Genomic DNA, 17,774 nt, shown 5'->3' with positions numbered 1-17,774 from the left:
TAATTTAAAGTTTCGAATGACTCAAGCAACTTTAACATTATCGAATTATTTTTACGAATCAATGGTAAAAATTTTATCTGAAATTTTGAAAGAACTATCGAAATGTATTCAAGAAACATTTATTGAAATGTAGTAAACTTATATAAATAATTTTAAAATATAGCTGATGACTAGACTAATCCCCTTATACTAAATTATAAATACACAGATTTTTTTCAATCGTTAAAATATACATTCATAAACTTTTAATAATATGAAATCAATGCCGGAAATTATAATTAATATTGCTGATCCTGATGTGTTATATTTAACCTCTACAGGTGATTATATTATAATTTAATATCTATAATTATTATACACTATATCTAATTAGCGAATTTATTTATTCATATATAATCCTAGATTCATTTCCCTTTCATAAGAGATACACCTAAATCTCATCAATCTCATCCTACTTCTTCTGATCGCTGCCCACCATACCGGTCAGCAGATTTCCGCAGTAATCGCTTTAGCGTCTATAATATATATTGTGATAACCCCTTACGATCTAACTATTCCATCTATGCAATCTGGTTCAATATGATGTGCCACTCGTCTCCTTTAACATGATTGTTATTTAATATTTCAATTTCTTATTTTTATTTTCTTAGGATGTATATACGAAGTTTAATATTTTTGGTGATTCATATATTAATTTATTAATAGAGAATAAAATCATTATTTTCTCCTTAAATTAATTTCAATAGAACCATAGGGATAAAATGAGGCAAATCTCTGGGATCTCAAATGAATAATTTTGCCTTCGTCGGTTGATCTGTCGATTCAATTTTAAGCATTCACTCTTCTTTAGAGTACTTTTTTCAAATATTTTAAAGTTTATTTTTATAATATATATATAATTTTCACTATAATATTATTTGTTTTTTTTAAAATTTAGTTTAATATTGATCTTATTTTTTTTAAATTTTGTATTGATAATAAAAGATTAACAAAATAGTAAAAATCAAAATATAAAAATAAATTTGATACTCATATTTATTTTTTAGTAATTTTAAGGATATTATATAAAATTGCACTTCTTAAGACTTTCCTCTTGTTTATATTTGATATAATAAAAATATTTTTCTATTACCACTTTTTTTAATACAAAAGATATTTTTTCATATGAATTATAGTATTTTGTTTTAATTTAAAAAATTATTAACTCTTACTTTTTTCAAATTATTGTTTAGGTATATAAATACATTTTTGGGGGTGAGGAGGCTAAGTAGGATATTTTTTATCAACTTAAAATGATATTTATAAAATGTCAAAAGGGGAATTTTCCCAAGGCACACCCCGCCCCTGTCTACGCCTATGCTAATAAAATAAAGTACAGAACCAGATGTGTGTCAATTCTTTTAATTTTAGATACTTTTATTTTTAGTGTCTATCCCTCTATTATTGACAATAGTCAAAACTTAATCTTCTAATATTAACCCAGAGCTAAATTTTATGTCTTTTAATCACCATAAACCTTATACTTTATATATCAACATTTTTGAGTTGAATGTTCTAACGTTAACTTTTATTGAGTAAGTTTTTTGTATAACTTAAAGAGTATCGACATTTAAATAAATTTTATTTTTATTCTTATTCAAATTTATATTTATAGTACATATAAATAATTATTTTGATTTAATTCTAATGAAATACATATATAAATAATTTTGTGATTGTAAAAAAATAATAATAAAACCATCCAAAGAAAGAGAGATTTTTAAATTTAGGAGTATCGCCTTTGATAGCGATACATAAATAATTAATTTTACTATTTTTTCTTCTTTTTCTTTAAAAAAAAATAATTAAAACATAAATTATCTTTACATTTTATTTTTTTAGCGTATTAAATATTATTCATCATCCATCTCTTTCAAAATTAATATATCTTTTTAATATAATTAATTTTATCAGATGATATAAATCAAAAATGAAACTCCAAAAAATAGGATGCAAGTATGTGTTAAAATCTCGATATGGGTCGATTTTTAAAATAAGGACTGATTTAGATTTTAGCCAAAATAATATTGTGTAAGCCACAATTATCAAGTAAAAGCCCTTATGCCATCAAATAACAAAATAATCAGGGTTACACAATATTATTTTGGTTATAATCTTAATCCGACCACGGGCTTTTTAACAACACTACATGCTAGAATTAATTATTCCAGAAGGAATTGTATTATAATATACCACTACCCGTTTTATCATAGAGGGAGACAACCGTTTTATTATTATTGATCTAAAATCTCAGTTAGAAAGCCATAATCTTTAAAATAAATCTAATACCAATTAAATTATTTAACAGGTGACAGTTTACGATTTTCTCTTTTTTTTATGCTGGCACAGTACATTCTTTATGAAATATGTTTTAAATTTTCAAAAATTTTTTCGTTCTAAAAATATAAGTGCAATATTTTTGAAAAATGATTTAGATTATTTAATTAATAATTCTTATAACCAAATTAATGATAATAATAATAATCAATATAGATATTATAGAGATTATTTTAATGATAAATTTATATTTCCTTTAACATTTTCTTATATTTTATTGGCTTACCCAGTTATTTTTGCTACCAAAATGGATAATAAAAGTTTTTTTTATAAAGATATGTAGATTAAATATATCCATTCTTTTTAGATTTAGAACAAGTGATACAAGAGGCTGATCAAATGTTTGCACAAGATAAAATATTTGAATTATTTATCTTTCTAAATGATAAAGTGGTAATATATATCTAAATTTTTTCACCATAATTTGAAAAACTTTTAAGTTAAATCAAGTTAGATTAATAATAAAATTATTTTAATGAACATTTGTAATAAAGACCACTTGCCATTATTCATTCAGTACCTTCATTATAAAACATGATGCACTAGATTTTATTTTTTCACTAAAACTGGATTTTTTAATTACCCTGTAGTATAAAACACAATTTTTAATGATATATATAAATGTATCATGGCAGCATATTAAACTAATATTAATTACAATCAGAGTTGTTAAAAGATACTTTTTAAATGGATTTAGATACAGATACATAGTCTCAAAAGTTATCTAGATACAGATACAGCATCTAAAAAGTTATCAAGATACAGATACAATTTTTAAATGTATCTATATACAGATACATTTTTATTATGCTCTTATAGGTTTGCATAAAGCTAAATTAATATTATATTGTGAAAATTCATGAAATGAGCTAAAAAATTTATTGACGCGATATAACATTTATCAGAATATAACTAAAATAATGATTTTAATATAATATATGAAAATATATGATTAAATAATTATAAATAATTATTAGATTTCAGTAATAAAATATTTTCAAAATTTTGATCATTTAGGCATCCTTCGTTTATCTGTAAAGACATTTTTAGCAACACTAAATAGTCTTTCCACAGGGGCGCTTGAAGGAATTGTAGTGTTATATTTAATAAATAACAATTTTATATCAGGGTATTCTTTAAAAATGCTAAAATCTCTACATTCATTTTTGAAAAAATTATTTAAAATTTGTTGATTATCAAAATTTACATTATTAGAAATTATATCTGCTGTAGGGCACTGAAAAAAATCTGAAATTAAATTATTTGTTTTTTTTGGCAGGTTATTTGCTTGCAGTCAGTTGATGACTTTGATAATTCACCAGCCTATCTTTGTATCAATTGTTTTTTTATTAAGATTTTCTTCCATTTGCAACCATGTCCAATGAAGTTTAAAAAAGGGTGGAGCATGGTTGCTATAATATTATCATCTTCACATAAGGTCACAATAAACCTAGAATTATTAAATATTTTTAATTTTATATATTAATTTACCTATCCTCAATCCCTTTAAGTAAGGCATCTAAGAGTGGTAAACAGATGAAATAAAATAAATTTTACAGTCAAATATTTTTATTTACAATAAAAAAAGGGGTATATAAAATGTATCTTAAAAGTATCTAAAACAGATACAGATAACTCTAAAAAAATATCTAGATACAGATACAGATACTTTTCTTAAAAATCTATCTAGATACAGATACTACATTTTTATATCTAGATACAGTATTAGATACTTTAACAACTCTGATTACAATACACTAAACTAAAATATCTAATATTATTAAAATATATTTTAGCATAATTAATTACATTTTGGTTATAATCATCCCTGCAAATTTATCATAAACCTCTTCAGTGTTGGACATTTAGACCACTTGCATCCTTTTTAGTATTTTATGGAACATGGACTTAACATTACTTTAATTTGCACTATGTTGAGATATAAACTACAAATTTATAAATGAAAGTATTTTTTTTAAAGGCAAAGGATTATATATTAGGTGTGATTTGTAGTTATAACTTATGTTGATAGTTGAGTTAGGTTTATTGTTAAAGAAATATTTTTTGATCGTTCAAATGACCCTGAAAAGGCTCTTTGTGTTTTGTATGGTCAGTATGATAGAAATACTTACCAAGTTATACATGATTTATCATTATCTCTTGCCATTAACACATAACTTAATATTTTATTTTAATTAGTGGTTGGTCAATATCTTTTATCACCCATAATAATTTTCTAAAGATGGTCCTTATAATATACCTTGAGGCTTAGTTCCTATATGAAGAAACATAGAGAAGAATTTTCATTGATAAATTTAGTTGAAAGATTTGGCTTAAAAGTTTTGGGTATCCTAAACCTTAAATCTAAGACTTATATGATAAAAAAATATAGAATGTTATAAGGTTGAATTTAATTGAATAACTTACTGTTAAGTTTTTTTATTCCTATGTGAAGATATAAATATCTCAATTTTCTTCTTATACTCAAAAAATATATTGTGGTTTCCGAGTGTCGTCTATGGCTAATATGCTGTTGAACTTCGATTGCGGAATCACTTTATAAACCTTGACGTGGGTTCGAATTCTAGCAAGGAGCAGGTTTGGTTCTATACAGGAGATGATATATAGAATACCAACTCCATGTATGTTCATTACCCTGCTGAACACCATAAGAGCTACCCCTCCCCCAATAAAATATGCTAGTGATTAAGAATTATTTTTGTATTGATTAATGTTTCAAAAAATCTAAAAGGAAACCTATGCTCAAGAATGCGAATACCTGTGGAGATTATCACGATCTTATTATCATATCTCAAAATGGATCTCGAGACAGAAAAAGGAAAAGAGAGTACCAACCAAAGAATTCAAGCAACTCTCCAAATTGTTAGCGGTTTCTAATCAATTCAACCTACATGCCGAAAGTAACAACTTTCCACTCCCTCCCCCTTCAATATATTGAATTCAAATTTTCTAGTTGGTTATTTGATTTCCTTTGTTGTTGTCAAAATCATCTGAGGCTGTGTCAACGCTCAGATGATTTTCGAAACTTATTTCTATTTAGACTTAGACTATTCAGCCTTTATGCCACATGGCGCCCTATTCTGGTTCGTGTTTTAAGATATTTTGTTTGGTTCAGAATAGGGTAAATCATAGTTAGCCCCTAGTGTTTCGCTATCAGCTGTTTGGGGGTGTTATGTAGGAGGCTAAACAGGCGGCTCTGCGAGGGGTTGATAAGGCCCAATTCACGGTACTGTCCTTTATTCCGTATAACTAATAAATTTATCTCGAGACCTTACTTCCTTTAAAGAGGAGCTACCTCTTCCTAATATAGGGTTCCTAGATGAGTAGGCGCCATTTCTCTTAAAAAGTTATTTCCCCTCCTTACTTAATATACTTTAATATAAGCGCCCAAATGAGAGGCCTACAGAGGTTCGAAATTTTTGGGCCAGGTCCTGGATTTGGAAGCAAAAAAAAAAGAAATCATTATTATTATTTGGCCCTGCAGATTTAATGATTTTTGGATTTGTATTTTTCTTTAATCGCTTCGTAATCGTGACGCTAATTCTTTCGGGTGGGAGAAATATAATTAACAATACGTGAGGGATTGACTGGCCACACTACTCGTGAAAATAAATGGTAATCTTAAACGTAAAATTAAGCCCAATAAAACGAGTAATTTTTAACCTATTTTCTAACTCTGCGGGAAATGTTATTAATATATATCAGATGTATGTTAAGTTATCGGATTCACTAAAAAAGGAAATTATATCGCCTTATAAGGTTAATGGGACAGTAAGATTCCTCGTTAGCAAAATTTATGCCAAAAAATTGTTGTTAAGACTTCGGGGTCAGGTAAAATAATCGTTTCTGATCAAAATAAGTAAACTGTATCTTAGACTATTCTTTTATGATCTTGATGTACTTTTCTGTTCTTTTCTTTTCGATTCTTTTCTTTTCTTTACATTTCTTTTCGTATCTTTTCATTTCTTTACTTTTCTTTGCTTTTCTATTCTTTTCTTTTCTTTTCTTTTATATTATTTTCTGTTCTTATCTTTTCGATTCTTTTCTTTTCTTTTCATTGCTTTTCTTTTCGGTTCTTTTCATTTCTATTCTTTTCTTTTCATTTCGTTTCTTTTCATTTATGATCTTTTCATTTATTTTCTTTTCTTGTCTTTTCAGTTCTTTTCTTTTCTTTTCTTTTCTTGTCATTTCATTTCTTTTCTTTTCTTTTCTATTCTTTTCTTATATTTTCGTTTCATTTATTTTCTTTTCTTTCTTTTCCTTTTCTTTTCCAAATGCTGCAGATAGAAAATCCTGAAGTTCCCTATCATCTTCCCCAACCTCACATGGGAAATTTTCTTCCTAAAGTTTCTATCATTCTTTTCAAATTAAAAAAAGCATTTTTTTTGTATCCAATTTTTCTTTATTTTATTAAAAGTCCAAAAGTTACACGCAACTAATACAAAAATTCATTTCACATAATAATAAAATAAATATTTTTTGGTAAATTTTTTGTTTTTGTTTGTTTTGTCGTGATTTTTTGATTTTGGAAAAAAAAATTTAACGAACGGATAAATGATCAATAAAAAATATTATATTGATGTGTAATATGTAAGTTAGTAGTAGATAGTGTTGTTAAACGACTCGTTTGAGCCATTTTTAAAACGGCTAACTCAATATTTTATCCAGATTAATTTTGACTAAGCCTCTAGATTGCGCTAGTAGATGTCCAAACCTTTGTTCCTTCTACAAGCAAAATCTTCAGGCTTGCGTAATATAATTCTGAATAAAATATTGAGTTAGCCGTTTTAAATTGGCTCAAACGAGTCGTTTAACAACACTAGTAGTAGATATGTATTTTATTGATGGCTCAACCCTGCCCCGTTCATCCCATCCAACCCCGCCTCCCATCATAATAATTTTAATCGGTAAATTTTTGAAACTTATATGTTTATATCCGGTTTATAAAAAATCACGAATGATTGATTAGGTTTTTATCCGTTACTTTTTTTTTCGTTTACGCGCGATTATTACCGCGTTAACGCGTTTTCCCATGGCAGTGAGATAAATTTTAGCAAAAATATTTTTCATTCTTTTCTTCTTCGAATCTGGCTTATATATATACGCGTACTATATACGCGTACTATAAGCGTGCCAGCCCCTAAAAGACTCTTACCGAAATTTTACTTCTCCTATAGCAGTTCAATGACATCAATATTAATAGCTAGACTGACAATGCATTCATAAATAATGCATTTGAAAAGCGTCGTTGAATAGCAAATCAGCTGGAGCCGCCATTTTGGTAAAGCCTATATATTAATTATTCTCATGTTAAAAAAACTACTATTAAATTGATAACTTAGCGTCAACTTATTATGCGTCAATGATCATGGGTCTAAACTGGCCTCTACGTTTAAGATTTGGGTTTAATAATGACTTACTGGTAATCAAAATGGCCTCTCCAGCTGTTTGCGCAATATAATTTTAGATAGGGCTTTTTAACGAGACTACTAAAATACTTACATTTTTTTCTTCTTTCTTTAAATAAATAAAGCGATGAACGAAAATTTTATCGGCGAAAATACCGATAAGTCTATCGAAATTTTGGCGAAGGCGGGATTGAAAGCTGCCCATCAAGCTATAAAAACGAATGAAAAAAACGCCTCCGCTCACAAGGTTTTCCAGCTTTTGCGATTCAATTTTAACGATATTAGGGTCATTCCATGTCAAATGAGCAAAAAAATCAAGATTTTCGGCCGACCCCTTTCAATTTTGATAAAAAGTTGTAGACTGGTTATATATGTTTCCATTAGATTATAAACAAAATTTTAGCGCATTAGCAACTATATTAACGGAGATAATCGGAGTTAAAGGTCCAAAAAACGCCTTTTTTTCCTTTTTACTGATGTTAAATAATTATTTTAATTTAAAACTAATTATGATCAAATATTGAATCTAATATCAATAGCTAAGTTAATAATTGATAATTATGGCGAAAACATCAAAAATAATTTTTTTTAAAATATGGGTCATCTTATGGTCAGTTGAAAACTTGAAATTAATATTTCGAAATGTATATGATCTCCGATTTTTAATTTTTTTAAGAAATATTATCCGTTTACTATTTTTTTAATAATTTCTTTAACAATTAGCATGGCTGGGTATTTATTTAAAAAAATATTGCGATTTTTATACTTTAAAAAAAATAGATGGCGCTATATATAATAGTTTTAATATGTTAAAATTCATTTTTTTTATTGATTAAAAATATTTTAATGTAAATATATCATAAAATTCGATTATATAACTTTGTAAACCTTATTCCCCTGAGATATTCGCAGGATAAAAAATTTTAATAATTTTTTTAATATTTCATTGTAAATTAAAATAATTAAAAAATCGGACTAGCACACGAACAAAAAAGCAGGATTAAAGGGGTGCAGAAAAATTATTAAGGGAAAAATCGAAAATCGCATTAATTACCAGGCCTACCCCCTACCCCCTATCCACCCCCTCCCCAGACTAAGTCATACCCATTAAGACCAAGAATGTTATGAAATCGTCATTATCTTACATTATTAAAATAACCAGAGATAAAGAAAATTTCAAAGATTTTGAAAAATTTTTTAAGCAATAAAAATAACAAAATTATAGTTCTGATGAAATAAGCCGACTCATGCCTGGAATAAAAGATTGTGTATCTGTTAAAGGCGAGAAAGAATTAGCAAAGATTTATATTAAATAATCTTAAAGAAATATTCAAGATGTTTAAGGAAGAATACCCAAGTATATCAATTGGATTCCCTAAATTTGCCGATCTTAGACCAAAAAACTGAATTTTAGTTGGATGGCACACACACTGTTTGTGTCTGCGCCATTCATCAGAATGTGAAATTAATGACAAATGTAATAGCTGAAAGTACAGCAGGAGAAGATTACTGTATAAATTCTTATAACAATCTTTTGGCGCAAATTATTTATAATCCATCTCAGCCAAAATGTTATTTAACAAATTGTGATCAATGCCCTGGTATAGAATCTCTTATGGGCCAATTATACGAATTGTTTCAGAGAAATCGTATAGAATATGTCACGTTTAAACAATGGATCACGGTGGATAGAGCAAATCTTGAAACTATTATAAAGTCCATTGATGGTTTCATCGAATATCTATTATAAAAAGTTCAAATTTTACTGCGTCACTCGTTTATAGCTAAACACAAAGTTTATTTTTGAAGAATTCCAAAGAAAATTTAAAAGATGAGGAATTTTCAACAATTCTAGATTATTCTGAAAATTATTCCTTCATTTTACAAGATGAAGTTCAGGGATTTCATTGGAACAATGTGCAGGCCACTATACATCCATTTGTAGCATATTATAAATCTGGAGAAGAATTAAAAAATATAAATTTTGTTATTTTGTCCGAATCATTAAGCCATAATACTAGTGCAGTCCACCTTTATCAAAAAAAATTCATTAAATTCTTAACAGCCAAATTTCATTCTAAACCATAAAAAATAATATATTTTTCGGATGAAGCCGCGTCTCAATACAAGAATCGCAAAAATTTTCTGAACATATGCCTTCATAAATACGATTTTAATATTCCTGCCGAATGGCATTTCTTTGTCACTGCTCACGGCAAAAATGCATGTGACGGTATCGGAGGAACTGTCAAAAGATTAGTTGCCAGAGCTAGTCTTCAAAGGCCAAATAAAAATCAAATCCTAACCATTAGAATTATATAATTATGCTAAAGAAAATATTAATATTCAATTTGAATATGTATCCAATCAAGAATATATCGAAGAGGAATTAGCCCTTCGTAAAAGATTTAATTCTGCACTGCCCATACATGGGACCCAAAAAATTCACGGGATTATTCCCATTGATCAAAATAAACTAAAAACCAAAATATATTCTAATTCCAAAAAATATAATATAAAACAAGTTCCGTTTTTAAATGAGAAAATTATATTTTAAAATATTAATGAATATATAACATGTGTATATGATGATAAATGGTGGTTAGGATATATAATCCATAAAAGTTATACAAATGAAGAAGTAAAAATACGATTTTTACACCCTTGTGGACCTTCAGCCTCATTTAAATTTCCTCTGAAAGATAATATTTTAGTGTTGCCTAAATCTCATATTCTCTCGCTGGTCAATCCTTCTACTCCCACCAGTCGAACATATATATTATCTCCTGAAGAATCTCACAAGCTAGCCAGGCTTTGTATTCCTTTAGATGAAGTAAGATTTAATTAATTTATAAACTATCTTAATTAGGCAAAATTTGTGAAGATTTTAAAAATTTATGATCTGAATTACAAATAATATATATAATGCACATTGTAATCGATTTAGTATGATATATATACATTAAAATATTTTTAAAAAATAAATTTTAACATATTAAAACTATTATATATAGCGCCATCTATTTTTTCTAAAGTATAATAATCCCAATATTTTAAATAAATACCCAGCCATACTGATTGTCGAATAAATTATTAAAAAAATAGTAAACGGATAATAATTCTTAAAAAAATTAAAAATCGGAGATCACATACATTTCGAAATATTAATTTCAAGTTTTCAACTGACCATAAGATGACCCATATTTTATCAAAAATTAATTTTGATGTTTTCGCCATAATCATCAATTATTAACTTGGCTATTGATATTAGATTCAATATTTGATCATATTTAATTTTAAATTAAAAACTAATTATTTAACATCAGTAAAAAGCAAAAAAAGACGTTTTTTGGACCTTTAACCCCGAATATCTCCGCTAATATAGTTTCTAATGCGCTAAAATTTTGTTTATAATCTAATGGGAACATATATAACCAGCCTACGAATTTTTATCGAAATCGAAAGGGGTCGGCCGAAAAGTGATTGATTTGACATGGAATGACCCATTAATATTTTAACCCACCTAGAATTCAGGATTAATTCATTTAAAAAATAGTGTATAACGTACATTTGGAGAAGCTATAATGCATGTATACACTTTTGATAAATAAAGCGACAGGTTTAATTGGCGCCGATTTGTGCCGGATCCAATGTCAGCTTCCGGTATACTGGATTCAATATCCGGTTTCGGCGACTATGCTATAGCTTATTCAGCTTTATCTATTTTAAAGAAAAAGATTTATTATTATTTAGTGGTACGGAATCTCTCTGCAATCCAACCTCATTTACCAAAGCAAGAATATTCAATTGGGCACGTCGTTCGATATCAAGAAACATTTCGAGGTTCTTCTCACGCATTCATTCATTCTTACATACATATTTATAACTTATTTCCCTTTTTTAAAAAAAATATAAAATATGTATATATAAAATAAAATAATTATATTATACGGACATTGACTGACACCTCTCAACTTTGAGTACCATGTAATCAATCAGTTTAAAAAATGAATAGAATCTAAGATCTGATTTTCGGGTAGTTCCGATTACCCTTAATCTCTCCCAATTATTGTTAGTCAAAAATGAATACTACACGCTCGACCTAATTTGAAAGATGATGGGCGTGGAGGCAGGGTGATTTATTCCGATAAATTCAACTCTTAAGGATTTATACGATATTTTTCTTTTTAGAAATCGATCGAATTGAACCCACGTGACCCCACTACACATCATTGCCTGGGATGCTGGTTAATTTTCATTTAATCTTTTTTTTTTATATCTTTATAAACACTCCTCAGCCAACGTTTTCGGACAAGTGTGACGTAAAACATTTTTCGAACGGGTTCGAATTGGCGAACGCGTCGAACACGATGACAATACCTAGACTGACGATGCATTCATGATAATGCATTTTAAAAAAGCGTCGTTGAATGCAAATCAGCTGGACACGCCATTTTGTGGTAATGCGTATAGTAATTATTCTCATGTTAAAAAAAACTAACTATTTAAATTGATAACTTGCTTCCTTGTCACCTCGATGATCATCAGGCAATTCTTTTATAAAGTTCGCGTCAGACATAGGAATAAATTGGCCTCTCTTTTAAAATTATGGATAACCAAAATGGCTACCTCAGCTGTTTTTTTTTATTGATGTACACTTTTAATGATGGTTCGTCAGTCTAGGTATTATTATGTGTCATTGGTTGAATGACGTTCCCTTTCATTCATATTTAAATATATATATATATATATACTTTTTGAAAAAATTATTTATATTAGACATAAATAAATGGCCACAATAATAACATCATTCTTATTATTTATTTATTTTTTTTGACAAAAACATCAACATTTAAAATATAATGTCAGTCAAATGCTGCACTAGCAATCGATTGGCTGCAATTTTGTTTTTTCCCTCTTATTGAAACTGCAATATACACCCGTATCATTTTGACTTTTACCGGTGGAGTTACTGTAAACATTTTTTTCCGTCCGTGAACCATGTGAAATGAACTAACCTCCGATACTTTCTCAGAAGTTGTTTGGTATGTATCAGATGGGAAAATCTTAGCATCAGCTAGTTCTGTAGACTTGTTTCTTAAGCATTTTAGCTGCAACTCTTTCCTCAAGTTTTTCAAATGCCAGTTTCTCGGGGCACTTGATGAATTTTTCCATGGGTGTCAGGTCGGTCTTCTGTCGATTTTTTTTAAAAAAAAACAGCTAACTCAATATTTTGTCCAGAAAAAATGTGACGCATGCCTGAAAATATTTTGCTCATAGACTTGTTGTCCTGTTCTTATATTTGATTCATTGATATAGGTTCGAAGTGGATAGATATTTGTAATTTAATTTAAGAAGAATAATTAAGTGCAGAATTCCGGCCTTAAGCCCTTACTCTGGCCGGGCCGTGCCTGAAATTTAAAAAAAATATTCAGGCCGGGCCTTATATTTTAAAACCTCGCCATTATCAGCTGTAAAAATTGAAAAAAAAATAAAAATATTTTAAAAAATTTCGGGTCGAGCCTGAAATTTAAAAAAACCGGGCCGGGCCGGAAAAAAATTGAGCCGATCCGGGTTGTACAAGTAGTACCTCCGCAGGTCTCTGCTATATTGTTCAACTTTATCAACGAAAAAGAGAGATGTTATGGGAACCATTTTTGTAATGAAAATTAGGGTTAAAATATGAGAAATTTAATTCTATATTTTTGTATGACGAAAAATTCGTTATATTAAAACGATCCCCCCCTTTGTTGCTTATAAAAGATAGGTAAAGCAATGTGGTAAGTTAAACCGGAAGTTAAAGGCTCAAATTGGCGCCAATATTTTTTTTTTAAACCTATAAATATGATATTGTTATATATATTTATTTTTTTTACTATAAATAGTTTTTGGGATATGAGCATTTTTAAAAAATCTTACAGATTCCAAAGTTCTTACAGATTCCAAAGTGGCTCCTTTTTCCAACTCTGAGCCCCTATATCTCGAGAACCAGAGATGTGCTAGCGAGCTAAAATAAACGGATTTCTCATTTTTTTCTAAATTACCTTAGCTAAATAATTCCAGGAATTTTTTTTAAAACAATTTTAGAATGGGTCGGCCGAATCGTGATCGATTTGACGTTGCATGGCCCAATTATTTTCATTCATAACATCTCTCTCTTTAACCTTATTCATCCCTGTCAATTCGTTCACCGCTGTTCACGGTCATGCTCGTTCGTATCGTTGTCTATCGTTATCGTCCCGCTGCGCGTGTCGTAACTAGTTTACTTTGTGCCCCCCATTCTCGTTCTTCTATAGTTTTATCATCATCATCATTTATTGTGTGTTTTCATGGGTTGAGTCAGAATAAGAATATAAGAATTGAATGCTATTACTCTTCTTATCCTTATTTTTTAATTTTATTATAGTGCCCACAAATTAAACATTTTTGCGTTTCAAAACCCAAATTATACATTTGTAAATGTATTCGTTTGAATTGAGCATGTTTGCGTTTTGTATTTTAAATTATTTATATGCGTTTTGAAACGCCGCGTTGAAACGTTCAATTTGTGCTCACCTATTATTGAAATATACTTTTAAAAATTGCATTAATTTACTTTTTAAAAATAATATAACGTATTTTAAAGATCATTTTAAAAACGTTTTTTTTTTTTTGGAAATTACCGAAAAAATGATTTGGGACACATTAAGCTTTTACGTTATTTTTCTTTTTCTTTTCGAAATTATATAAATTTATATTTTTTTTTTCTTTAAATTTAGGACACGGCCTAAAATAATTGATTAATCGAAAAAAAAACAAAAACAATAACGAATAAAATTAAATGTTAGAATGAGAGAAAAGGAAAGGGAATAATCTTGATATCATATAATCTGTTCGTTATAATAGGCATTACGAGATCGCCAATCTGCCGTGGTACGTGATATCGTTCGCGAGCTTTATGGGGACGCCTTACAACTCGACGGTAGAGAACGCCCTCACCTGTTTCCTGCAAGCCGAGAAGGGTAAAAAAATTTTTTTTTGATAGGCCTAATAAATTTGAATGGATGGATGAACGAAGAAGGTTATACATCCCCTATAGCAAGACCATTATGCCTCGACCCTTTAATTTGCGCCCGGCCTCAGTAAAATTATTGATAAGTCAAGCCTCACTCGGATTTTAAATTAATTTTTAATACCGGACCTCAATTTTTTAAATTATACTATTTTTGTGACTTCCGGTCTGGATAAGATAAACTGGCCAGACTTGGGCCTGCCCTTCTCGGAATTTGTAAAAACTTCTTATTTTTGTTAATATATTATGTATTTCTTTCTTTCTTTCTTTCTTTCTTTTCTTTCTTTCTTTTCTTTCTTCTTTCTTTCTTTCTTTCTTTCTTTCTATTTTAAGTAGCATCTATTAAATTCATTGCTTAATTAAATAGGAAATTGTTTATATCTGAAAATATATAGATTATTTGCATATTATACTTATTTTTGTTGTTATAATAATAAATGAACATTACCATTTGATTAGGCTTATTTTTTTAAAAATCATTTTGTATATAAATAACATGATAAAGTTTGGCTATATAACAAGCCAAGGATTTAGAATAAAGTTATTTTCAATAATTCAAAATATTACCTATTCAATCTCTATTACCTTTTTAAGTCGTAATACAACAGAAATAACTTTATAAAAGGTACTATATATTAAAATAATATTTGCAGAAACCTATAGTTTAAATAAACCATCTTTCCTTAACTCTGGAAGTATAAATAATTCAAATGAAAGGTTTTCTCTAATAATGATTACAAAGTGAATAAGTAAAAACAGGAAATAACCTTAATTAGATTTAGTGAACGAATGAATAAAAAGGACATCACGTCAGAGAATGAATGAATGAATCTATAAGAACATTATTTTTTTAAATTCATATTAATAAAATATATATATATTTTTTTTTACAAGTTCAAGAAAATTTTTATAGCCAAAATTTGTACATGATAGCCTGCGCTTATCAGAAAATGTCTGACTTCAAAAACTGCCAAATTTATTGCGATAAAATTATGCGAACGTTTAAACCCGGGAAACCCGAAGATACGGAAGTATTTCCATTCATTAACCTTTTTTTCTCTTTTATTTCCTCTCCTTCCTCCATTCTTTTTTTTTTATCTCTTTTTTTTTGCCCTTTCTTTTAAATGTTTTTCATTCCATTTTCATAATTTCTTTTCTTTTTTTTAAAATTATTTTATTTATTTATCTATTCAGGGGCCGTAACTAGAAATTTTAGGAATCTACAAATTCACCTTTTGACCCCTCCCTCCTCATCCTTTCCCTCGTTACGGTCCTAGTTTGGCTCCCTATTTTTCTTGGCTTGTGAAATGGTTCACGCAATAAAAATATATCCTCAAACGCTCAGAGCGGATCACTTAGCGGCGTCTTGGTTCAACTTATCACTAAGGCAGCCTTTATTGTTGTTAAACGGCCTCGTTTTGAACCCAATTTTTAAAAACGCCCCAACTCAATATTTTAGCCGCAAAGATATTGCTTAAGCCTCGAGATTCGAGATTTTGATAATATATGTCTAGGATCTTTGTTCCTTCCATGAGTCAAATCTTCAGGACTTGCGTAATATTTTTCTGGATAAGATATTAAGTCCGTTTAACAACCCTAGGCAGCCGAATGTTTGAAGTTATAATTGCGTCGAGCCCATAAAAAGTAAGACAAAAAAAAAACAACTACGCCAACAACCAAACTAAAAACAAAACCGAAATATAGTTGTCCGATAGTATTTCTGTTAAACAACTCCTTTTGAGCAAACGGTTAACTCAATACTTCATCATACAGAAAGAAATATTGAACCCAAGCCCAGAAGATTTTGCTCATAATAGTAGGGTCAAAGGTCTAAACATATATTATCGATATATATATATCTTGAGGCTTGGGTAATAGTTTTTCTGGCTAAAATTATTGGCTCAAAAACGAGCCGATTAAACAACACCATTGTCCGAATTCAAATGTAGTTTTAGCGTATAAGTATCAAGAATAAGACGAAGCACCACGTGCTCAGAATTATTTCTTTTAATTGCTCAAAATAGAATATATTAGATGTTTCACGGGGGTATAAATCTCAAACGCTTTAAATTGAAATAAAGGAAGCCCCCTGAAAGAGTTTTAAGATATGAACATATATATCATTTTTAATGAGATTCACTTTTGACGGAACGGATGTAAAAAAAAAAAACGCGTCCGTCTCCATCTTTGAATGCAGCCTAAAAAATTTTTTTTTTTAAAATTTCTGTTGAGCAATTTATGGGGGGGGGGAAATCTTAGCATGCCAATTTTCATTCTAAACTAAATCAAGTAAAGCCATCCTTTCTTTCGCGCCATCGTGGTAACAATTTCCCCGCCAAAAAATTTCAATTTTTATTCAACTTTTTTTATATTTTTTTAGGTTATAGAGAAAACCAAAGTATTGAAGAATTCGCTGGAACAGGGAATACCTAAAATGCCGATATCAACTTAAATGTCCACTCATATATTATATTTTTTTTTTCGACACCTTTTTTTTTTTTTACATAACAATTATCATATAAAACATTTCAAGATTTTAACTTTAAACTTTGCAATTAAAAAAAAAAATCTATCATTCACTTTTATTTCGGCTAAGTTTCGTTTCATATCACTTTTTTTTATATACTCACTCATTATATTAGTAAAACTCTAAAACAAATCAATCATTTTATTTTTCTTTTATAGGTATTGAGGTTCGGTTTTTTTTAATGGATGATTCATATTGCCAAAGCTTTCCAATTACCATAAATCTTCATCATCGGACACTTATTCTTCCTCAATTAAAACTTCACTGCTGAATCGAAATTCTTCCCTGTTTCTTATAGTATAATACTTTTTCTACAGTATTTTAAAAAAAAATTTATATTAATTTATTAGATATTTTTTGGGGGTTAAAGCTTTGGCAACGATCCTTTTAA

The 17,774-nt window shown here is 28.6% G+C and overlaps 1 protein-coding gene across 1 annotated transcript; it reads left to right on the top strand.

Annotated features, from left to right (window-relative positions):
- The first annotated feature begins 16 nt into the window (after positions 1 to 16).
- On the top strand, positions 17 to 17,419 carry LOC135924538 (regulator of microtubule dynamics protein 1-like). Its single transcript, XM_065459598.1, has 10 exons — positions 17 to 64; positions 403 to 499; positions 2,684 to 2,769; positions 5,129 to 5,297; positions 7,931 to 8,052; positions 11,559 to 11,648; positions 11,997 to 12,052; positions 14,691 to 14,806; positions 15,751 to 15,887; positions 17,237 to 17,419. Exons 1-10 carry the CDS (start codon positions 17 to 19, stop codon positions 17,306 to 17,308), a joined length of 993 nt encoding a protein of 330 aa, XP_065315670.1. The 3' UTR covers positions 17,309 to 17,419.
- The last annotated feature ends 355 nt before the right edge of the window (positions 17,420 to 17,774 follow it).

Source organism: Gordionus sp. m RMFG-2023, chromosome 2 (assembly GCF_954871325.1).
Source record: "Gordionus sp. m RMFG-2023 chromosome 2, tfGorSpeb1-WG-v2, whole genome shotgun sequence".
Lineage (NCBI taxonomy): Eukaryota > Metazoa > Nematomorpha > Gordioida > Chordodea > Parachordodidae > Gordionus > Gordionus sp. m RMFG-2023.
The sequence above is the reverse complement of the archived record's forward strand: the minus strand, read 5'-3'. Positions and strand labels throughout refer to the sequence as shown.

Bases quoted from the DNA above. Each gene is read 5' to 3' on its own strand.
- LOC135924538 (XM_065459598.1), top strand. From the start codon at position 17: ATGACTCAAGCAACTTTAACATTATCGAATTATTTTTACGAATCAATG. The intron at 500-2,683 runs GTAATCGCTTTA...CATTCTTTTTAG, and splicing joins CCGGTCAGCAGATTTCCGCA to ATTTAGAACAAGTGATACAA. The intron at 5,298-7,930 runs GTAACAACTTTC...AAATAAATAAAG, and splicing joins ATTCAACCTACATGCCGAAA to CGATGAACGAAAATTTTATC.